Source organism: Myotis yumanensis, unplaced genomic scaffold (genome assembly GCF_028538775.1).
Source record: "Myotis yumanensis isolate MYYU_CA2020_CCGP unplaced genomic scaffold, mMyoYum1.0.hap1 SCAF_2, whole genome shotgun sequence".
Taxonomy (NCBI): Eukaryota; Metazoa; Chordata; class Mammalia; order Chiroptera; family Vespertilionidae; genus Myotis; species Myotis yumanensis.
Genome location: NW_027223753.1, coordinates 147381349 through 147406339, shown reverse-complemented (window position 1 = coordinate 147406339; position 24991 = coordinate 147381349). Strand labels below are relative to the sequence as shown.

At 36.7% G+C, this 24991-nt stretch overlaps 1 protein-coding gene across 3 annotated transcripts in view; it reads right to left on the bottom strand.

Moving 5' to 3' along the window:
- Positions 1-4512: 4512 nt before the first annotated feature.
- TRAT1 (T cell receptor associated transmembrane adaptor 1) overlaps positions 4513-24991 on the bottom strand; it is a 34161-nt gene continuing 13682 nt past the window's right edge. Inside the window, exons 2-6 of one of the 3 annotated variants that reach the window (XM_070406154.1) lie at positions 21718-21741; positions 16410-16446; positions 12403-12464; positions 10245-10333; positions 4513-6223 (exon numbers count right to left, since the gene is read on the bottom strand). In XM_070406154.1, coding sequence (XP_070262255.1) covers positions 5966-6223; positions 10245-10333; positions 12403-12464; positions 16410-16446; positions 21718-21741 — 470 coding nt within the window. In that variant the 3' untranslated portion in view covers positions 4513-5965. The remainder of the gene's footprint in view (positions 6224-10244; positions 10334-12402; positions 12465-16409; positions 16447-21717; positions 21742-24991) is intronic. The other 2 variants (XM_070406155.1, XM_070406153.1) reach the window with 2 other exon arrangements.

The window sequence follows — 24991 nt, the reverse complement described above, 5'->3', positions numbered from 1 at the left end:
AGAAGGCCTAGCTGAAAAGATTACAGAAAACAATGTCTGTGGCTCCCAGGCATAGTGAAAAACCTAATAATTCATGAGGGCCAGAACAGCTTTTAATCTAATTGGCCTACTGCTGAGGCAAGACCCTGATCTGGTCTTGTCTAACCAAGTTTAAAAGCAGGACTCTAACAGATTAAATTGTGTCCAACTGTATACTGCCAACAACAAAACAATGCATTTTAAATATAAAGGTATAAAGAAGTTTTAAAAATATAGAAAAGAATATGTCATGCTAAGATTAATCAAAAGAGAACTGGAATGACAATATTAATATTAGACAAAGTAGATTTCATAGAAAATAATACCAGCGAGGATAAAGGGTCATTTCCTAATGATGAGGGATTAATTCATAAAACAAAACAAAACAAAACAAAAAACAAAAAACCCATAATGCTTCTAAACATTTATGCAGCTAATAATAAGATTTCCAAATATAGGAAACAAAAACTGATAAAATGGCATGGAGAAATATATAAGTGTCTATTTGGACAATTATAGGCAGGTATTTCAACATTTGTCTCTTAAAATTTTTCCTCTTAATAAATTGAATAAGTAGGCAAAAATCAATGGGAATATAGAAGATTTGAGAAGCTCTATTAACCAAATTGACCTAATTAAAATATATAGAATATTTTACCCAACAACAATAAAGTATGCATTATTTTCGAGTGCACACCATCACTCAACTAGAAAAACTATATTCTGGGCAATAAAGGAATGTTCAATAGATTTAAAAGGATTTAAGTCATGTTTTCTGACCACAGTGGAATTAAATTAGAAATCAATAAAGAAAGACATACAAAAGAATCCTCAAATATTTGAGAACTAAGTAGCACACTTCTAAATAGCCCACAGGTCAAAGAAGTAATCAAAAGGGAAACTGAAAGTATAGAAGTGAATAAAAAGGAAACACAATATACCTGGTGTGGGATGCAGCTAAAGGAAAACATTATTGTAAAAAGGGAAATTTATGAAACTAAATGACTATTTTAGACAAGAATAAAAGTCTCATACTAATGACTTCCATTTCCACCTTAGGAAGTTAAAAAAAAAATTTTAAAGAGCTAAAAAATAAAGAACAAATGAAACACAATAAGCAGGAAAAAATATAACATTGATTAGAGGAAAAATTAATGAAACAAAATATAAAAACAATAGAAAAATCATGTGAACAATAACTGGTTTTTTGAGGAAATCACTATAATTGATAAAACTGGATAAATCAGGAAAAGTAAAAGCAAATTGCTAGTATAAAAGAGAGTTGAAATCATTACAGATTTTCAAAGGATAATATGGAAATATTTTAAACAACTTTATGCCAATACATTTTACAACATGGATGAGAGGGACACATTCTTTGAAAGATATAAACTACTAAAGCTCATTCTACAGGAAATAGATAACTTGAATAGCCTTATATCAATAACAGAATTTGCATTTGTAGTTAAAAGCCTTTGCAATTATCAGTTCATATATATATATATGATGCATAAATTACAAAATGTTATTGAGTGGAATTCAAAGGGTAAAAAACAAAACCGAAAAATTGAAATATCTTTGGGGCTAGGTAAATAATGTAAGCAAATGATGTAAAATAGTCATAGGAAAAAATAACTGTCAAAACTACTATCAAACTTTATTTTCATGGAACTATAGTGTGTGTGTGTGTGTGTGTGTGTGTGTGTGTGTGTGTATTGATTAGAGGACAAATCAATTAAACAAAATATAAAAACAATAGAAAAATTATGTGATCAATAACTGGTTCTTTGAGGAACTCACTATATACACTATTAAAAGACAAACATGCAAATTGATCATACCTTTGCTACTCCTTAAGCCACGCCGACCAGCCAATCAGAGTGACTATATGCAAATTAACCCAACCAAGATGGCAGCTGGCAGCCACGGAGCTGGAGCGAGCAGGAGGTTTGGGTTGCCCCTGGCGATGGAGGAAGCCAAGCTTCCCGCCCAGCCCTGGCCAGCTCTGAGCTCCACTCAAGGCTACAAAGTTTCCATTATAGAAGGTAAATAAATCCCAGAATAAAAAAAAAATAGAAAAAAAGAGAGGCTGGGAGCTTCCGTCGCTGGGGGGCTTGGCCAGCCTGAAAATGGCCCTCAGCCCCTCACCCAGACTGGCCAGGCACCCCAGTCAGGACCCCCCAACCTAAAGTGGGAGTGGCAGACCCCCAACCTGAAGGGGGTGTGACCAGCTGCAAACAGCCATCAGCCCCTCACCCAGGCTGGCCAGGAACCCCAGTGGGGACTCACACCCTGAAGGGGGTATGACCAGCCTGCAAACACCAATTAGCCCCTCACCCAGGCTGGTCAAGCACCCCAGCGGGACCCCCACCCTGATCCGGGACACCCTTCAGGGCAAACCAGCCGGCCCCCACCCATGCACCAGGCCTCTATCCTATATAATAAAAGGATAATATGCAAATTGAACCTAACAGCAGAACAACTGGCAATGACTGGTCACTATGACACACACTGACCACCAGGGGGCAGATGCTCAATGCAGGAGCTGTCCTCTGGTGGTCAGTGCACTCCCACAGGGGGATGCCCTGCTCAGCCACAAGCCAGGCTGATGGCTGCCAGCACAGCAGTGGTGGCGGGAGCCTCTCCCGCCTCCTCAGCAGCACTAAGGATGTCCGACTGCAGCTTAGGCCTGCTCCCTGCTGGTAAGTGGACATCCCCTGAGGGCTGCAGGGCTGCCAGAGGGATGTCTGACTGACAACTTGGGCCCAACCCCCCAAGGGAGCGGCCCTAAGCCAGCAGGTGGACATCCTCCGAGGGGTCCCAGATTGCAAGAGGGCATAGGCCGGTATGAGGGACGCCCCTGCATGCACAAATTTTTGTGCACCGGGCCTCTAGTAATTAATAAAACTAGATAAACTGGGAAAAATAAAAGCTTTGCTATCATATTCATATGTATAAACATATGATAGCAAAGGTTTTATTTTAATTTGAAAGTAAAACTTAAAGTCAACATGTAATTATCTATATATATAAAGAGCCAGGAGCCGTCACATCTGAACGGACGACCAAACAGGCTGAGTGAGGTGACCAGGCCAGCAGGAGGGTTAGTGAGGGACAACCAAACAACTGAGCAGCTGGCTGCGTGGGGCAACCAGGCTGGCAGTGGGGGCAGTGAGGGGTGACCAGGCCATCAGGGGGGTCAGTTAGGGGTGATCAGGCAGGCAGGCAGGTGAGCAGTTAGGAGCCAGCGGTCCCAGATTGTGAGAGGGATGTCCGACTGCCGGTTTAGGCCCAATCCCCAGGATCGGCAGTTGGACATCCCCCAGGGGTCCCGGAATGGAAAGGGTGCAGGCTGGGCTGAGGGGCCCCCCATCCCCCTCTGCACGAATTTCATGCACCAGGCCTCTAGTTAATTAATGATTATATTGCTTGTGGTGTTTTGGTTCTTCTCTGGAAGAGAAACCTGATTCATTTTCTTCCACCCTTAGATATTGCTATGTTTTGCATTTCCTATGACACTGTGGACAGTTTCAAATATTTTACTTTAAATTATTTAATTTTATACAGATTCATAATGAAAATAGTTATTGAAAAAAGTAGGTACTTCCAAATATGGACAGAATTCTTACACAACAACATACTCGTCCGTCCTCTCTTTTTACATGGATGACTCCTTCTCCTTCCTCAGTTCTCTGAATTAAAATTTCTTCTTCAGGGCTGCCATTTTTCCATTATTATTCCTCATTTTTCTGTTTTCTTAATAGTGTTTTTCAGTAATAGTAACTACACATTTTTGTTGTTGTTAACCTGATAATCATCTTTTCTACTGGCCTGTAAGTTCCTTGGGAACAGGGTCTCTGCCTGTTCCCTCACCACTGTATACCAGGATCTACCTTTATTCCTAACCTACAGTGGGAGCCCAATAAATAATGGAAGACAGAATGAATAACTTGCACTAAGCTCTGGCCAGAGGGCAGGACTGATAGCTGCCTGTAGAGTCTTCTTGATCAGTAACATGATAACAGAAAAAAACTTAAATAATTTTTTATAGTTAGAAGCATTTATCAGAATTGAAATTGAACACATACTTTGACCAAACTATGGACCTTTCAGTAATATATTCTATAGAGACCCACGATATGCACACCTTTTAAAGCAGCAACTCCTTCCCTACTACGCAAGAAGTCAGGTAAGTACCTAAACACATGTGGAGATGCATTCTCATCACATTGTTATTTGTAAAAGCAAAAAACAGAAGTTGGAAATTAGCTAAATGTATCTCAAAATTATTTAAATAAATTCTGATGTAGTCATCAATGAGATACTATACAAGAATTAAAATTATAAGACAAGTGGGGCAAAAGTAAGTTTATAGTTGTTCATATAAAAATACAATAATGTATAATAATACAAGAATAAATTCTGTGCTTCGAATACTCAAAACTGTAGTTAAAAATCACAGTGAAAATAAATCCAGAATGTATTGTTAAATTTAAAAAGTTTAAATAAATTACATACAGTAATCACTCCTATTTTTTATTTAAAAAAACAAAACATCACAATTGATATATGTACGTCAGCATGCCCAAGAAAAATATTTAGAAGGATATTTAGGAAGTTGCTCATAGTGATTATTTCTGGCTAGAGCTATTTCTGAATTCTTTTTGATACTTGTTTATTGTTACAGAAGCATGCATTAATTTTATAATAATTTTTAAAACTAACAAATATATTTCTATTTGGGAAAAAAAACACTATTTACGAAGAGTACCCCACCTCTCTTGGGAATGTATTTAAATGTCTCCCATGCTTTCAATCAGAAATTTCTTCCACCTTATGACCCAGCAATTTTACTTCTGGGAATATATCCCAAGAAACCCGAAACACTGATTTGACAGAATATATGGACTCATATTAATTGCAGCATTATTTGCAATAGCCATAATTTGGAAGCAGCCCAAGTGCCCATCAGTAGGTGAGTGGATAAAAAAGCTGTGGTACATTTACACAATGAAATACAACTGGGCTGGGGAAAAAAAAGGAAATTTTACTTTTTGGTACAGCATGTATGAAGCTGGAGAGTATTATGCTAAGTGAAATAAGCCAGAGAAAGTCAGATACCAAATGATTTCATTTATATGTGGAATTTAATGAACAAAATGAACAAACAAAATAAAAGCAGACTCAGAGTTACAGAAAACAGACTGACAGCTGTCAGAGGGGGTGGGAGTTAAGGGGCTGGGAGAAAAAATAAGGGATTAAGCAAACAAACAAACAAACGAAAATCTTCATCACCCAGACAATAGTATTATGATTACCAGAAGGAAATGGGAGAAGAAGAAGAGGGCACATGGGGGGATAAATGAGGATGGAAGGAGACTTGACTTGCGGTGCTGCACACACACTCAATATATAGATGATATAGTATAGAATTGTACACCTGAAACCTATATAATTTTATTAACCAGTGTTGCCCCAATACTTTCAATAAAATAAAAAGAAATTTCTTCCAATTATGGGGTATTTCACCTTGGTTAGAAAAGAGAAATGTTTTTAAAAATGATCTTTTATTCTTTTTCTAATGTGTTCCAGAACACGCTTAATGCTTAAAAGTTGTTTTGGTTTTATTTCACTGAGTATTAATCATTGTTGGTGAAGTTGTGACATTGCCATCAAGCTCAATTTGTAAACTTGATTTTATTTTACATTTGACTACTAGACATTTGTCAAGTGAATTCAAACAACTAATTCAAAAAACTAATTTTCATGACATTCCGTTCAGTGTGCAAGAACGTAAGTTCTGGATAAGAAGGTAAACCACCATCCCACCAACAGATGATCATACGTCACCCTGCCACATTATGCTGTGTCATAGAGGGATCTTGTGTGGGGTTTTTTGTGGGTTTCCCCCCCAATCTTCTTCAATAAGAGCTGAATCATAATCCAGCTAATTCACAGGTTCTTTATTAGCACGAATCAATCCAAACAGTCTAACGGGATCATCGTGAATGTTTTCCTCTATTGCCGGGCTCTCGGGTGGGAGACTGTACACCAGGGTAGTCTCAGGAAGGCTGGTGTCCATTCCAGGTACCAGCTCATCTTCATTCTTGTCTGACACATAAGTATTTTGTTTCCTGGGCTTTCTGGGCTTCCCCTCACAATTGTGATTCAGTGAGGCGTAAAACATCTGTGATTCATCGATTGCCTAAAAAGAGAGGCATGTTAATTTTTTCATTGTTAGCCCATTCTGTCACTTTGATGACTTCTGGGAATTTCTAAGTTCTCTGAAAAGCAAAAGCTTGTTTTCTGGGCTTTAGCTGCCAGTTAGCTTATATGCTATATTCAAATTTCCTTCCTAAGGCACAACTTGCATATTTTTACTATCATGTCTCCAAAATGTTAGCCTATAGGCTAAGGTCTGAATTTCATATCCTGACATTCGAGGTTTTCCATGCTTGATACTACTCCACCTTTTAAATATTGATTCCTACAACTCCCCTGCATAAACTCTCTATTTTAGGCAAACTGGATAATTCTTCATTTTCCTTTGGGAAATTCCTCTCCCTTCCCTGGTCTGGATTACAGCGCTGTACCCCAGTCCCAGCACAGGACTAAGCATGTGACCTAGGCTGGAACCACCAAGAATAGAAGGGATGTGGTTTCAGAGAGCCAATTGTGCGGCACGTTTGGGATTGATGTACAGATGCAGGAAGAGAAAACGTGCTGTTTCCTGGAGTTGGGAGGAAGAAAACCTGGGTCTTCCAGAGGCTTGTCCAGCCTCAATGGAAGAGTCCGTGGTAATGGACGAGCATGAAGTCAGTAACAGAGGGAAACAGAGGGAGGAGAAGCGAAGAGAGCCCTCGTAGTCAGTCATCTCAAAAACAAATGCCCCCTTACAGCTCCCTCCCATGTGAGCCAGTGATTTTCCTCTTATGCTAAAGTGTTTTGAATTGGTTTCTGCACTTATAATTTACAGCATTCCCAACAATATAAGTCTGGTCAACAATTGGTCAACCTTATCAAGTGCTGCAGAGTTCAAAAACCATGATCCTGAGAAAAAACCACAAACTGTACATGGCATAGTCACTGTGACTTCCAGCGTGTTATTTCAGTTGAGTGCATGGGTAGAAAATATACAGCCAGAAATAAAAGAATGTGTATCTATGGAAACAATAGAGGAAAGTAAGAATCAGTTTAGGAGTTAAACAAGCTGAAGTCAAGTTTTGTTGTTTTGTTTTTAAATATTGGGGTGATGTGTGCATATTGATCAATAGTAATGATAGTAAGAATTAGTTTTTTAAAAGTGAAGAATGGAGACAAATGATTTAAGGTAAAGATCTGAAAATAAATAGGAGAAATGGTCAAGAGCATAAGCAGTAGTGTTGGCTTTGGAAAGGAGAGAGGGTGCTTCTGACATAGGAGGGAAAGGAGAGATTCATGGGAGAGCTTGACATGAAGATAAGAGAGAGGAGCAAGCACATACTGTATCCCTCAAACTTTTCAGGCTATGAGAATTCTTGCGGACTCATTATATGATTAGGTTTCCTGATAAACTCTTCCTAGCTAATAGAATATTGAGATGCTGAAATTACAAGTTCTGAACTGTACATATGATTTTCAAAGGGGAAGGAATTCATTTCCATTTTTTCCAACAGATGCTTCATCCATCAAGCTTTATGCGTAATACCATAGATTCCTTCTGCTTTCTTAATTGAATACAATAAACATTATAGTAGCAAACTGGGCAGTGTGTTTGTTGATAATCATTCTAATAAAATGGAATTGAGCAAATGTAAAGAAATTACTTCTAGGTAGTGAAACTAAATTTGTGAGAAGGATGTAATAAAGACAAATCTACTTAGAGTAACTTTAATTAGCCTATATAATAAAAGGCTAATATGCAAATTGTCCCCTCGACCAGGAGTTCGACAGGGAGTTCGACCAAGGGGTGAGGCTGGCTGGCCAGCCACCAGTGGCCCTTCCCTCCTACCGGCCCCACCTCTGATCGCCCCCCCTACCCCAAATGGGGACAGGGCCAGTCCCCCAATTGCCCATGGCCCCTCCTTGGCCGGCCCCACCCCAGCATCCCCTCCCCCTAGCCAGCCAGGCCCGATCAGGGCCAATCTGGACCCCATCCATGCACAAATTTGTGCACCAGGCCTCTAGCATAATTTATAAAACAGCAAACTTTTAAGGACATTTTAAGATTTTGCACAATTTCCACTTTAGTTAAAAGCAGATGTAGCTCAAATAAAGCTGGCCTATTCAAGTCATATGTATTAAATAGCTACTTCTATTCCAGATTCTCAGATTTTTTACTAGTAGCTAAGGTGCTGTGAATTTCTACATTTCAGATGGTCTGGTTATATGGTAACCTTCTTTTAGAGGTTTTCTTTTGGTTATCATGGATTTAGCAGGTCATATTATTACATGCAGTTTTTCATTCCTTCTATGTAAAAATACATTTTACAATTAATTGAACATCTGATGACAGATTTGCCTATCAGAGGGCGACTTTACCTTTCCTTAGACCTCACTACATCTTGCTTTCTTATTAAAAATGTCAAAAATTTTGGCTGGGGAGGGAATTCATATAAAGGAAAATAGAAAAATTCTGCCTTATTGGGAAGTTTCCACGATGTGATCCATCTTACGGAGGAGAATATTTTCTGTTAGATGGAACTAAATTTGAATTCTGTTTTCCCACCTAGTACCTGAATGCTCTAGGGCAGCGGTCGGCAAACTGTGGCTTGCAAGCCACATGCGGCTCTTTGGCCCCTTGAGTGTGGCTCTTCCACAAAATACCGACTTCTGCGCATGGGCCATGAAGTTTCAATCACACTGTACGTGCGCGCCCGCATGTAGTATTTTGTGGAAGAGCCACACTCAAGGGGCCAAAGAGCCGCATGTGGCTAGCTAACCTCGATTTGCTGACCACAGCTCTAGGGTAAGTCTTTCATCCTTTTCAAGACTGTCAAATTGGAATAATAATACTGCCTTCCTCAAAGAATCTAAGACAGTGGTTCTCAACCTCCCTAATGCCGCGACCCTTTAATACAGTTCCTCATGTTGTGGTGACCCCCAACCATAAAATTATTTTCGTTGCTACTTCATAACTGTAATTTTGCTACTGTTATGAATCGTAATGTAAATATCTGATATGCAGGATGTATTTTCATTGTTACAAATTGAACATAATTAAAGCATAGTGATTAATCACAAAAACAATATGTAATTATATATGTGTTTTCTGATGGTCTTAGGCGACCCCTGTGAAAGGGTCGTTCGACCCCCAAAGGGGTCGCGACCCACAGGTTGAGAACCGCTGGTCTAAGAGGGTAATGCCTATAAAGTACATATCACAAGAACTGACACATCACAACTGCACAGGAAATATTGCCCTATGGCTGTTTTTAGATAGTAGCAAGAGTGCACATCATTGAAAAAACAAAAATCTGGAAGGAGAAGGAATAAGAGTTATTTTAAGTGAAATGTATACCTCAGCAGCACGTAGGCTAAGAACTGTGAATGGCTTTTGATGAAGTCAGTGCTCTGTCTGAAGAAGTTGAATGATTGTGGTAGGAAAAGGAGAAACTCTCCAATTCTCCTTAGGTTTTTATAGGTTTTTGCTTAAGCTATTTCCTTGCCTATTTCTAATTAAGCTCTGTGGAAATACATCTCTTGCTGTAAGACCAAAGCCATAGGACTTGTATTAAAATTTACATTCATTTGCCTTGTAAAATAGAAGTATGGTCTTTTATATCCAGCTAATTTACCTTTTAACTAAAGATCTCTCCCTCCTTCTCCCTCCTTCCCTCCTTCCCTCCCTCCCTCCCTCCCTCCCTTCATCCTTCCCTCCTCTTCCCATAAATTTCTAACATCTAGGTCTTATGTGCCTTATACATGTGTCAACTTTTATATTTATCTTTGTGACACACATAATTCTTTTAATTGACTATTTAGGAAGAGAATCCACTTTTCCATTCAAATCTATTGCCTTTGTAATTGTACACAGTTTTGACTCTTTGAATTTGAGTCTGAGTAGCATTTACTTGTCTTGAGTTTCCCTTTAGAGTTTAGGTCCCAAAACTTGACACATTTACTCTAAATGTTCCAACAGCTACTTTAATTGTCTATCAGAATGCACTCTTTCTCTGCTCTTGAAACCTGCAGCTGAGCTGTGATCTCGACTAAACTTGACCCTTGATACAGAAAACAAAACTCACCGGTGCAGGTCGGGTGGCTTCTCGCAGTTCATTCACAGATCTCTCTGGTCGGGCTTTCATTTGTTCATAGCAATTTTCATCCATTTGTTCTTGAGAGTTGAAAAGATTATGATTGACAATGGGAAAACAAAATATGTTGGCACAAGTAAAGAGACATGACCCAAGCAACACTTAGCTGTAAGTATGAAACCTCTAAGAATCATTTAATTTGTCTTTATCATGAAAACACAGAGGTAAGCAAGAACAATCTGCTCTCTGCGGGTTAGGTAAGAAGTCTTTTGCCCCATAGCATTAACAATAAGACAAAGGAAGTCACTTGGGATAAGGACTAGATCATAGCCATTTAGCCATATTTTTTAATACCACTGTAGGCCATGACAGTTTCAAACTACCATTTAGATGTTGTAGAGATCCCATGAGTTAAATTTTTGCCCGTGTTCTCTTCTATTTAAGTGTAACTGCAAATGATGTGTGGTGGCATAATGCACAGTGCACCTACATTGATGTTTTCAATCTGGTAATTATTTCTGTGAGTAAAATGTTTTACTCAGCGGCATTCTGAACCTCACGTCCTATTTTTTTTAAAAGGATTTAGAGTATGGTTTTTATTCCATAAATGAGTGACAGGACAGTTCAGCCAGGCTGTTCTGAAGGTGGGCTGTCTAATGCTGACTCTAGGTACGTGGAGTTTCTGTACAGCATCCACCAGCCAGCAGACCTGCACTCATTTCACCCTGTGGGGACAGGCTTAGTGAATCATTCATACCTTTCTTACCCCAAATACACCTATTTAAAAGGGACAGAAAAGAGAATTAGTAACAGGTAGGATAGCCAGTGACTTGGCAGAAATGTGAACTGCTCCAATTTGACCACATAGAAAAAATAAATATATTTACTATAGTACAAGGTACCTTCCAATTACTTACCCCTTTCTGAAAGCAACACAAAAGAAAGGGTCCATCGAGTGATATTTCTCAAAGCATAGTTCATGGAAAACATGCTTTAGGATCACCTAGGAGGTTTGTTAAATAGCAGATTCCTGGACCTCCCACATCAGAACCTGTGTGAGTGACCCCTGTGCTCACTTAGACATGGAAATCGTAGATGTGGTGGCTTTAAACAACTAGAATACATAAACAATGAAGTGCTCAAATCTTATAGGGAAGCACCAGGATTCCACAAGGTGAAACAGGAGGGAAAACTCATTTTACTAGTTCATTACCGAAAAATAGTTCCTGCTTCCTCAGAGTGAGGAGATTAGAGGGGACTTTGCTATCGAAGAAAGACAACAATGATATACATGCTTGACTCCTATACAACTCTCACATTCCGAACTTTAGAATTCCACACTATTTTGATATACAGAGATCCAGATCCATTTAGTCCATTCCTAGACATCTCTGTGTTGAGACTCAGAGACCTGCAGGAGTGAAGCCCAATTCTCCTTTCCTGCATTAAGTGCAGTGCCTGCAGGGCAAGGATGGGCTTAAGTGCTAGCATCACCCTCCTTGCTCCTCCCATCAGGCTCTGGGATCAGATCACAGTGGTCTGTTTTGAGGAATTTGAGGTGTTTTGTTTTGGGTGGTTGGTATGTTTCAAGTAATAAGGGGTATAGGGAATTGATGAGGACCTGTTGCATCAGAACAAAAATATATAACCCACTCCATGAAGATTTAGCTCTTCTCTTTCCCCACTTGCCATCAAAACAGCCCCAGGGTCTCTACTTACAAAGAACAAATTTCCACAAGGGAAACCAGAAAAGTTATTTATTATTCCAGATATTTCACTGTAGATTTGCTTTTGCATATGGTGCATAAAACACTGTTTACTTGGTTGGGCCAGTTTCTGTTCTAGAAATAGTATTTCACAGAATTCTATGTGTGTCAACATTCATGGTAATAGAGTCTTCCTGTATTCTCATTACTGCTAGAGTGAAATGGAGAGCATATAGAAAACAGGATGCTAATTTACACCTAATGCTGCAATGCAATTTTAATGTGTGTCTTTGGAAATACATAATAAATAACATGCTAAACATGCTTGAATTTATGTTATCATTGGGATATTTAAATGTGACTGTGACAAAAATAAGTCACCTCAAATTATTTGTGGAATTAAGTGAGGGGGATGTATTAATTTCTGGAAAAATAAAACTTACCTGGGACCACATTATCTAAGTTACCATAAATTGGTGTGTCTTCAATATAATAGTCATCCTCCCTATAAGGAAAAAGTATTTATTTTATTAGAATCCACTTTACACAAAGTTCTTAACTAATTCAATATTAGGTAAACTATTGTTCTTGTTCAGCCTTGGCCAACCAATGTAGATACATTTATGTGCGAGTGAGTGAATGCAAGTGTGCAAGCATGCCTGCCTCCATGTGTGCATAAATTTGAAAAGTCATTTTTGGACCTTCTTTCAGGGAATAATGGTAGCAAGTATTTATTTAGCACTTACTGATTGTCAGATGCTACTTGAAGTGTATTTAGATATTCATTTAATCCTTATACAATCACACAAAATAGGCATTATAGCATCCCTACATTAAAGGTAAAGAACCTAAGGCACAGAGAGGTAAATGTTTGCTGCAGGTCATAAGAAGAGTAAGTGGCAGAGCTGAGATTAGAACCTAGCTTATCTGTGCTCTTAACTATACAGTGTACTACCTGTTTACTTGCCCAGACTTTCACTCTGAAAAATCCTCTAAAACTATGATTGCTAAGTAAATATTCATTGGCAGGGATGTGTAAAAATAAAAGGCCAAAGAAATATTGGCAAATGCAATAAAATGATTGATTGCCTATTACATCCAGATGCTGTTCTATGTGTTACATACATTGTATCAAAGACCCAGAGAAATTCTGCCAAAATACTCTTATCATTCCCCACTTTACAGATGAGAAGCCTGAGATTCACAAATACTAATGTATTTTCCCTAACTTTATGTGTAATGTCAGCAATAACTACCAATTATGAAAGCTTTTCTTTATGCCAGTGCTCACTGAACCCTCAGATGCATTTTATTTTGATCCCCACGGTGCATATAAGGAATTTGTAGCTCAGAGAGGTAAATTGTCCAAAGATACACAGACAGTAGCTGGCAGTGCTGGCATTGTAATGCAAGTCTGGTCCTAAAGCCCTATTTGCTCTTGATGTTTGGTTAAGTTTCCTTACAGCCTCATCTGAGTAATCCTATTAGGAATACAGCAGACATCCACCCTTGTCACCAGACAGTAAAGATGGTCCTGGTGACCAGCTTTCACAATAGCAGTCTGGGAACAGAGACCTACCAGGCAGTGAGAGTGACATTTCATAAAATAGTAGCAACTGCTTTAACTTTGAGATTACATATCACGGAGAGCTGGAGGGAATTGCATCGAAAGAAAAAAGAACTCTTATCTCAAGGCTTAACACCTATATTACTCATCATGCTTCTGAAAGAAGACAGAATATATGTAAATCGCAAGTAGATGTCCTTAAAAAAAATTACAGATCAAATGATACCTGGATAAAATGGTTTGAAAAGTCCAGATGCTGGCTTTTATCTTATAAAAGAAACTCATTTGTAACCTTTCTTTCCATCAGTAATTCAATGCAGCTTAATATTGGGATATGGAGGAGACACTGCTCATGGTTTTTCTCTGGCTATGCAGAGAATATAATAGCAAAAGGTGAAGAATTTTTAATAAGACAATCCATTTATTTTCAAAGCTCACACAAATAGCAGATGCAATCTGCAAATGATAAATCATATCCAAAAAATGAACATCATTTCATTCATTATGAATGAATATAAGATGTGATTTATAATGCAGTGCCCTGAGTCTATAGGCAGGTCTCAGATGATTAATCATCTCAAATAAAAAATTATTCAGAAGCAGTTGCCTAGCAAATTCATATATATGTGTCTGTATATATGTATTTTACTTATCAGTTCCAAAGAGCTTAAGTCTTTTGCAAATATCTAATAACCTTTAAGCACAAATGTGTGGCAGTGTTTTATGTGGAAGATGAATTGCTATTAAAAATAAATTAATAAGCTTATATCCCAGAGGCCAGTGCATCTCTGAGTTTTGGGTCAGATCAGATTCTCAATTGCTCAGAACATGTCTGAAATAGTCCTCTAACAAATAAGCACATTAAATGACACTCCAAAATTTAAAATAGTATTGTTTTTTACTAGGGCCCAAATTTTCTATTTTCACATATATTTTCTCTAGTTTACATTTTAAAGTTGTTTTTTATATTTTACTATTATTTCATTGTTAAGTCCTTTGTAGAAAAATTTCTAAATTATCTAAGTAAATTAAATAATTAAGTTCAATTTTAAAAAATATCATTACTTATGCCTGGGTGGCCTTGGGCATCAATTCTCTGAGTTACAATTTTCTTATTTATAAATCAAGGATATTAAACTATTTAATCCCTATTGTTCTTTTCGGTTCCAAAATCTATGATAAAAATATGGGGTTCCAATATCCGAGTAGAAATGAAAGATATTTCTACAAAACTAAATAAAGCCACTTTGAGGGGCTGGAAAGTTGTCAGATTGAGGAAAGAGCAAGCTCAGGGGTCTATCAGAAGTTGATTTGTGTAAGTGTTACTTTGATTTGCTTAATAGATACTTCTTTGAATAGGCAGATATATGTTTGGGTTCCATGACTGTATAAATGTTGTTCAAAGTCATGGGTAATTTTGGCTTCCAAAGTACGTAATCAGAAATAGGCAAGATGAGAAGCATATACACAAATGTGTGAATTAACATGCCAACCACTTTTTATAGATAAAATGTGCTTGTATAATCAAATGTTGCCTAAATGAAGATATACTAAATAGATTGGTTTTTAAATCCTTAAAGGATTCTGCATCTTTTCATCTTTGTATGTCTATTGTCTAGCCAAGTTCTTACTTATTGAATGAATGCTCTTAAATAAATGAATGTTATAAACACACGAGCCTCTTTTCTACATTTGCCCTACAGCGAAGAGCCTGCTTGTTTTGAGATGGGTATTTTACCAATTTTCCCTTCTGACTCTTATCATTCTCCCAAACTACTGATCCAATCTTTAGCAAAATGATCAAATCACAAGATTTTCTATCCTATTGCATCTTAATTACTCTTCAAATGACAAGTATCAAATCAATCATCAGATTTATTTATACATAGCTATGTAGGATTGTCTTTGATACATTGTTGTAACCAAGTCAGCAAATTACTCTTGATTTGAGCTAATGACATGAAAATTATCTCATGTTATAGAATTCAAGGCTAATAGTACTCATAACAATGTGTGTGTGTAAATCTGCCTCCAAAATAGACATTTCCACCTGGAGAAGGAAAAAGAGGCCAATAAAAAGTTTATAATCTTATCCTATCTAGTGAGAAAGCTCTGTGTTTTTGAAAGACCTTTAGCCTTTCAGTCTACCATTTCAGAAAGGTCTTGAAGAGTCCTCAAGAAAATTCTCTATACTTAGTTTTGTTTTATTTTTAATTCCAAAAGAGAGATCTCCAATCTAATGACACATTTTGGTCAGAATATACTAAGAAAATGAAACTTCTTTACTATAACTCATACCATAAACCTTTTTTTAAAAGTAACATACTACGCAATTTCTCTGCAACTAGCTCAGTAAGTAATAAAGAGAGTAAGTTGTAACTGCATGTTATTTTAGAGTTGATTGATCACATTTCTCTAGTGATTGACATTAACCTTAAAAACAGCATATCATGAAACATTCTAGTCAATATTTGTGTGTAAGCATACCTTAAATATTATTAGGTATTGCCAGATTTATTTTCACCCTAAATTCTTAAGAGCCACACAATTTTTATACATAGACTGCATTCTTACAATCTGATCTGAATTATAACCTAGGATATTTCCTCTTGAAATTGATGATCATTCTGTAGATAACACGTTAGAGTCCCACTCCATTCTTCACCCAGCTCTCTCATTAGCTCAGGATGTGTAGGTAATTAGGGCAGATAATAATGCTATAGCTTTTAATTTTCAGATGGGAATAAAAGTAATTAAAATTCACTTTTAATTGTATTTTTAGCCCAAATATAATTTCTCTGAGCCAAACCTATAAGCAATATTGCATTTGTTACTTTCCCTTATTCATTGGGAATCACAATGTATAACTCATTTTCTACATACCTGGGGACGTAGTAATCAGAGTGCCTGTATATTTTACCTGAAAGATATTCAAAATAGACAAAATAAGTAAATGTTTGGACATACATTTGTTAAGTCTTCTAGAGAGGGTTATGAGGGGAACTTAGCCTCAATGTCAATTAATATATTTATTCAAACCACTTGGCCACCACTGTTTGAAATAGAGATAAAGATTGTCTCTGAATTGGGTAAATCATAGTCCATATTCTCTCTTGGTAATTTGGAATAGAAACAGAGTGCAGCAGAAAAAAAGAAATAATAAAAATTAGAGCAAAATTGAATGAAATAGGGAACAAAAAGACTACATAATGGCAAAAGAGTTGGTTCTTTGAAAGATTAATAAAATTGACAAACCCCTGGCTAGACTTACTAAGGAAAAAAGAGAAAATTCTCACATAAACAAAATTAGAAGTGAAAAAGGAGAAGTTACCAAAGAAATTACAGATATACAAAGTGTCATACTAGAATAATATGAAAGACTATATGGCACTAAATTCAACCACCTAGAAAAAAGAGTAAGTTCATAGAATTATATAACCTTCCTAGTCTAAATCATGAAGAAATGGAAAATCTAAGTAGACTGAACAGTGAGGAAATTGAAACAACCATCAAAAACCTCCCAAAGAATAAAAGTCCAGGACCAGATGGCTTCACTAGTGAATTCAACCGAATATTCAAAGAACATACCTATCCTCCTAAAACTCTTCCAAAAAAATTGCTAAAGGGGAAATACTTCCTAAAATATTTTATGAGGCCAACATAACCCTGATACAAAAACCTCGCAAGGATAATAATAAAAAAGAAAACTATCCAGCAATATCTCTGATGAATTCAGATGCAAAACTCCTAAACAAAATACTAGCAAATTGAATACAACAGTACATCCAAAAAATAATATATCACGATTAAGTGCGGTTCATTCCAGGGGCACAAGGATAATTTAACATACACAAGCCAATCAATGTAATACACCACATTAACAAAGGAAAGACTTAAAATCATATAATCTTATCAATAGATGCAGAAAATGTATTTGATAAGATACAGCATCCATTTATATTAAAACACTCAATAAAATGGGTATAGACGGAGAGTATCAATATACAATTAAGGCCATCTATGAGAAACACTCAGCTAAAATCATACTCAGTGGTGCCTGGCCAGTGCTGCTCAGTGGTTGAGTGTTGTCTCATGAACCAGGAGGTCACATTTGATTCCCAGTCAGAGCACATTGCCTGGGTTGCAGGCTGGGTCCCCAGTGGGGACATGCAGGAGGTAGCCAATTGATGATTCTCTTCTGTCAGTAATGCTTCTATCTTTCTCTCCCTCTCCCTTCCTCTCTTTGAAATCAATAAAAAAATTTAAAAGAAGAAGGAAAAAATAAAATCATACTCAGTGGTAAAAAAGTGAAAGCTTTTCCTCTAAAATCAGAACAAGATAAGGATGCCCACTCTTACCACCCGTGGTAAACATAGTTCTGGAAGTCCTAGCCAGAGCAATCAGGCATGAGGAAGAAATAAAAGGCATTTAAATAGTTAAGGAAGAAGTAAAAGGGTCACTTTTTTGCAGATGACATGATTCTATACATAGAAAATCCTCAAGGCTCAACAGAAAAACTATTAGAAACAATAAACAAATACAGCAAAGTTGCAGGACACAAAGTCAATGTACAAAAAATCCACTACTTTCCTATATACTAACAATGAAACTTCAGAAAAAGAAATGAAAAAAAATCCTTTTGCTATTGCAACAAAAGAAATAAAATACAGAAGAATAAGCTTAACAAAGGATGTGAAGAACCTATATACTGAAAAATATAAAGCATTATTTTAAAAGATTGAAAAAGACACAATGAAATGGGAAGATAAAAAAAAAAAAAAAAAAAAAAAAAAAAAAAAAAAAAAAACGGAACAAAAATGGTCATATTTGTATGGAACCACAAAAGACCTCAAAGAGCCAAAGCAGTCCGGAGAAAAAAGAACGAAGCCAGATGTACCACATTCCCTGACTTCAAATTATACCATAGAGATCGGATAACAGAAAACAACATAGTATTGGCAGAAAAACAAGCACACAGACCAATGGAATGGAATTAAGAACCCAGAAATAAAATCTCATGTTTATGGGAAACTAATTTGTTACAAAGAAGCCCAAAACACACAATGAAGAAAAGAAAGCCTCTTCAATAAATGGTTCTGAGAAAATCAGAAAGCCACATGCAAAAGAATGAAACTAGATTACAGTTTGTCCCCATGTACAAAAATTAATTAAAAATGGATCAAAGATTTAAATATAAGATCTGAAACAATAAATTACATAGAAGAAAATATACATACTAAACTTATGGACCATGGTTGTAGAGAATATTTTATGAATTTGATCCAAAAGGGAAGAGAAGTAAAGGCAAAAATAAATTAATGGTACTATATTGAACTAAAAAGCTTTAGTACAACCAAAGAAACTGACAACAAAACAAAGAGGCAGCCAAGCGAATGGGAGATGATATTTGCAAATAACAGCTCTGACAAGGGTTCATTATCCAAAATATATAAAGAATTCATACAACTCAACACCAAACAAATAAACAAACAATCCATTAAAAAATGGGCAAAGGACCTAAATAGACATTCTCCCAAGAAGACATACAAATGGCCAATCAAAATATAAAAAGATGTTCAACTTCACTATTTAGGGAAATGCAAATCAAAACTACAGTGAAATACCACCTTACACCTGTTAGAATGGCTACTATCAGCAAGACAGGTAGAAATAAGTGTGGAGAGGTTGTGGAGAAAAAGGAACCCTCCTTCACTGGTGGTGGGAATGTAAACTGGAACAGCCAGGATAGAAAACAGTATGGCAGTTCCTCAAAAATATTAAGAATAAAGTTACCATGTGCCCCAGCAGTCCCTCTTCTGGGTATCTATCTAAAAAAAACCTCAAAAACATTTATTTGAAAAGATACATGCACCCTGATATTCATTGCATCATTATTCATGGTGGCCAAGACATGGAGACAAACAAAGTGTCTTTATATAGAGGACTGAATAAAGAGATGTGGTACATATATACTATGGAATACTACTCAGCCATAAGAAAAGATGACATATTGCCATTGCAACAACATGGATGACCCTTGAAAATATTATACTAAGCAGCATAAGCCAGTCAGGAAAAAAGCTAAGAAGCATATGATTTCACGCATATGTGGGATATAAAACTCATAAACATAGACAATAAGTGGTTACAAGATGAGAAAGTATTGGAGGAGGGGGATTAATAAAGAGTAAATGGTGCCAAATATGTGGTGATGTAAGATTATTTGATTTTGGGTGATGGGTACAGAATGCAATATATAAATCATGTATCATAGAAATGTACACTTAAAACCTATATGATCTCATTAACCAATGTCACCCTAAATTTAATAAAAAACACATGCAGTAAAATGGCTTCTAGAAGAAACAGTACACTGGTCTACAGTAACAAGACTGATCAGAGATCTGATGTAGGATTGTAAAACCATGAAAAAATGATGTGTCAATTCTCAGAAAGTAACCCACTGTAGAACCTTGAAGGTACTGGTTCAAAGGCAAATAAATAAAAGGAAGTTTTTTATTTACAATTAAATATATGTATTTAAAATTTTTAAAATAGTCTCAAGAATTTCTCTTTTTGGTGAAAGGCATTTACAATTAATTATTGAAGAACATTAAGGCAAATTCAGAGTACAGTTTCAATAATTAAGAACAATACAGTGGTATTTTGGCCCTGGCCAGGTGGCTCAGTTGGTTAGAGTGTTGTCCTGTATACCAAAAGGTTACAGATTTGATTCCCAGTCAAGGCACATACCTAGGTTGCAGGTTGGATCCCCTGGCAGCACATATGGAAGGCAACCAATTGATGTTCTTTCTTCTCTCTCTCTCTCTCTCTCTCTTTCTCTCTCTCTCTCCCTCAAGCCAATAAGCATATCTTTGGGTGAGGATTTTAAAAAAATCAATATTATGAAGTTTGTATTATCTGTTCATCAATAAATTTTCTTTGATGTTGAGCTGGGTGAATGTATATAATATGATATTTATTATATTTTTATTATATATTATTTAACTTGGTATTAAATAAAAGCCAAAATCTTACAGAAGTTATTCCTATAAAAATGAAGCGCAGTATTATCTAAGTCTCTGACAATGATTCAGACGCAGTAGTAACCACATAGTGATCTTTCAGCTTTAACATATGTGTATTGGTAAGGAACTAGTACAAACATTTCCAAATAATTGAGTGAATCACCAAACAACTACAAAGATTATTTTTTGGGTAGATTTATGTGCAGCAAAGTTAAGTTATTCTCCAGAGAGGTCATTAACTGTTAGAGAAACATTACTGGAAGAACATATTAAAATCATTACATTGGAGGATGAAATGGACATGTCACATGTCAGCGTGTTTGGAATAATTCTGTGAAGGATCAAATGCAGAAAGTTTTTGCAAAACTAAGCAGCTATTGGACGAAAAATGATGAAGGTAATCCATTGAGGATATATACAAAATACTCTTCTAGCCCATAAGAAATGCCCCACCATGAGCTGCATATAAAAGATGATGTTGTTTTCAACTACCTTTAGATTAGTTTTGTCAACATGAGAGCACATAGCTATAGGAGAAGCACCTGCTGTTGCACAAACCACAGTTAATGGAAGCCCAACAAAATCAGAAACTTGAGAAACTAACAGTATCAATGAGCATAAAAATAAAAAATAGTTAACATAAGTCAGAAAATTATAAACTGGAAAGTATAAAGCATGTGCTGATTTTTTTTTATATGACAGAATGTTTATATTCAGGTCATCAGTAACCATTCATATTTGTCTGGAGTTAAAGTACATACACAAGAATAGCCTGATGTATCATGGAATAAATTTAAGGTGAGAAATCAGAAGACATTGGATTTAGGTAGCAGGTCTTTGATGCATTTGCCATGTAACACATGCAAATCACTTCAAGACAGATTCTCATTTTACCCATAAGTAAGGATAATAATGCCTATGCCAGGCAAGCAGATGTAGAAGATAAATAAAATAAATTTTGTAATAACATCATAGAAAATGTCAAAGTTAATTTTCAATATTAAACATTCTAAATCCGCAATTTAATTGTGCTGATGTGAATTGGAAAGTTTCTTCATTAAGTGGATTAGCAGAAAACAACTGATATAGTTAAGATGCCATTTTACTGGTAAAAGTAATAAGTAAAATATAAGTAAAACTTGATCAGAATCACCAAATCTCACCTTCGGCAGAGGGGCTGTCACCATCTGAGCATTAAATTGAAAGAAAGGATAAAAAGTAATGTGAAAACAAAAATAAAGAGTGACATTACTTAAATAGAATAAGAAAAATAGATATGGAGTACAAATATTTCCCCAAACAAACTAAAAGATAATGTGGGTTTTCCTGTGGAGGTGGCTGGAGTATGATGTTGGTGCCTGGAAAGTCTGTTCATATAATGTGTAAAAGAACAGCTCTATAGAAAGAAAATGCAAAGAAGACTTTTAGAACAAAAAACTTTATGGGAAAAAAGGAAGTAGAGTAAATTATGTAAAGGATACAATATAATAATGTGTTGCTTAGGTAAAAGGAAAGAGAACTAAAATAAAACATGAAAGAACTAAAATAAAACATGAAAGTATCTAGTATAATGATATTCTAAAAAGAAAAAAAGTCACAGCTAAAAAAAAAAATGTGTGGCAAGACCAGCTGTATGGAAGAAGCACTCTGAATGGAAGAACTCAAAAAATAAAAAATAAAAACTTCAAGGACACTACACATTCCATGCTACTCTTGGGATTTCAATGTGTAATCTGGAGCAGGACACTCAGGACTTGTGTGGATTCAGGTTTACAGTAAGGAGTTTTCAGTTTTACTGGGTAGGATATGAGCTCCTCAAAGAGGGGAGTAGTAATGAAGTCTGGAGGTTCCAGCTAAGGAGAAAGGGAGTTCAGGCTCCTGAAAGGCCTTCCTCTGTCCTGAGGTCTTAGAAGTTTCTTTACAAATAACTGGAAGGATTTAAAAGCTACCTTGTCATCTCAATGACAATTAGTAAGAAAAAAAAGCAGCTTTTATTTTGCTGTAAAGCAGTTACATTGGCAAGACTCTGAGAAGAGCTGGGTGAGTTCTCATAATCCTGCCCTGTGATTCAGATACAAACACTTGGTTGTTTTGGGTTCAGAGCTGAGAGGGTGTGAGCAAACATTTGCTTTTGTTTTCCCCTGCATAGTGTTCACCCTTCCATGCACAATACTTAACAACCAGAAACAATAGCACATGTCTGAAACTCCATAATAAAAAAATCTTTGATACATTTTAATGTGAAAAATGTGGCATAATTTTCTAGTGAACAGGAGATACACTGATAGGACTTTGATGTACTAGCAAACCATACACTTGTTTATCCCCCTCAAACAGAGAAGAAAGGCTGGACAAAGATTATTTTTTTGCTTTAAAGGAGGAAAACAATGAATGCAATTCTATCAGAAAAAAACACACAACATATTCAATCTTAAGAATAAGTTTGGACAAAGAATTACATAAAAATGAAAGATTTATTTTGCATGGAAGGAAGAACTCCATTTCAAAGCGTCTACCTAGTACAGCTACAGAAAACATCAAGGAGAGGCTTATCGTGTCTATCTGATCGAATGTGTAGATACTATACTGCTGCTGGGATAGAGATTGTCTTTTGTAAACTATTTAATACACTAGCAAAACTTACTCACTGACTGTTTGCCAAGGTGGGGTTATGTTTTGCAAGTTTCTTAACCACAAAAATATAGCACAAAGATGCAAAAATAAGGTGATGGGATTAGCTAAAGAATGCTTATGCATAGCCCATGGACACAGACAATGGTGTGGGGAGGGCCAAGGGCGGTAGCGGGACTGGGTGGAGGTGGGGAAAGGGTGGAAAATGGGGGACATCTGCAATAGTGTCAACAATAAAAATATTAAATTAAAAAGAAAGTTACATGAGGCCAGATACAGGGGTATTGTATTCCTAGACCAAGTGACAGAAAAGCTGGCTAATGGGATGGAATCTCTCCTAGCATGTCTGTCTGTCTGTCTGTCTGTCTGGCAGAAACAAAGCAAGGAGCTAATCCCTACTCCACCTGGAATCTCTGGTTGGGAAGAAACATAATGCTATTTGTTCAAATGTAATAGAACGTAGGCAGATATTCCTAATATTTGGGAGAAGCTGGGGAGGATAGAAAGGGACAGCAGACAGAAAAAGGAGAGGGGATGAGAATGAAGGGCATTCTTTCAGCATAAACATTGCTCCAAAGCTAATCTTAGGTTGCACACTAATAAAGTACCCAGGGTTGTGTGCACCACCTCAGGAGGACACATCGCATCTCAAATAAAATAATTTGCAATAGGCTAATCTTTAGAGCCAATGCTTTGAAAACCTACAGAAAATTCGCTAAGATGAACCTGTGACTTAAATGAACACAACAGTTATTGCTAAAACTCAGGTGATTGTGTTTAATAGAGGTGGGGACAGGACGTGAGATGGCAGCTGGATGGGGCCTAGAGAGTATAGGAATGGTGGGAGCAGAGAAGCCAGAAGAACTCATGTTCACTGAAATAACAGGCATTAAAATTAAGTGGGATAAAATGTGCCCATAGTAACTCCTTTACAAATGTTTGTGGAGTGAGGGAGGGAGGCACGGAGGCCACCAAGAATGGTGATGTGGGCTGTACCCTGTCCAGGACCCACCTACTAAGTCCCTATCCCTGTGATGAGGTACAGTAGCCCCCCGCCCCTTATTGGTGGTTTCAGTTTCCCACAATCAACTGAGGTTCAAAACTATTAAATAGAAATAAACAATACATGCATTTTAAATTACATGCTATTCCAAGTAGCACGATTAAATCTCGAGCTGTCCCGCTACGTCTCACCTGGAACGTGAATCACCCTGTGGCCAGCCTATCCAAACTGTACACACTCCCTGCCCGTTTCATTAGTCACTTAGCAGCCCTCTTAGTTATCAGATCGATTGCCATGGTATCACAGGGTTCGTGTTCAAATCACCCTTATTTTATTGTAATTTTTCTATATCGTTATATTATTATTCATCCCTTACTATACTTAATATAAATATTATACTTTGCCATAGGTACATACATGTGAGAAAAAATATAATACATATATGATTTGGTACTATCCACAGTTTCAGGTATCCACTGGCGGTCCTGGAACGTATCCCTCCTGGATAAGGGGGACTACTGTATTGGTGTAATTCTCACAAGAACCCTATAGTCTAGAAGATGATATTTACAACACTTTGTAGATAAGGAAACTGAAACTCTGAGAGCTTATACTACTTGTATAAGATCTCCCAGGAAAACAGAGTTCTGATTTAATATCAGGTTGACTTAAAAGTGAGGATGCTAAAAACAATTGAGGTGACTGAAACTGACTTTTTAAAATACATCAATGAATGTAATTTATCATTTCCTGTTTTTATAAAAAATGTGATTTCCCTCTATACTGCTTTAAGGCAATAGATT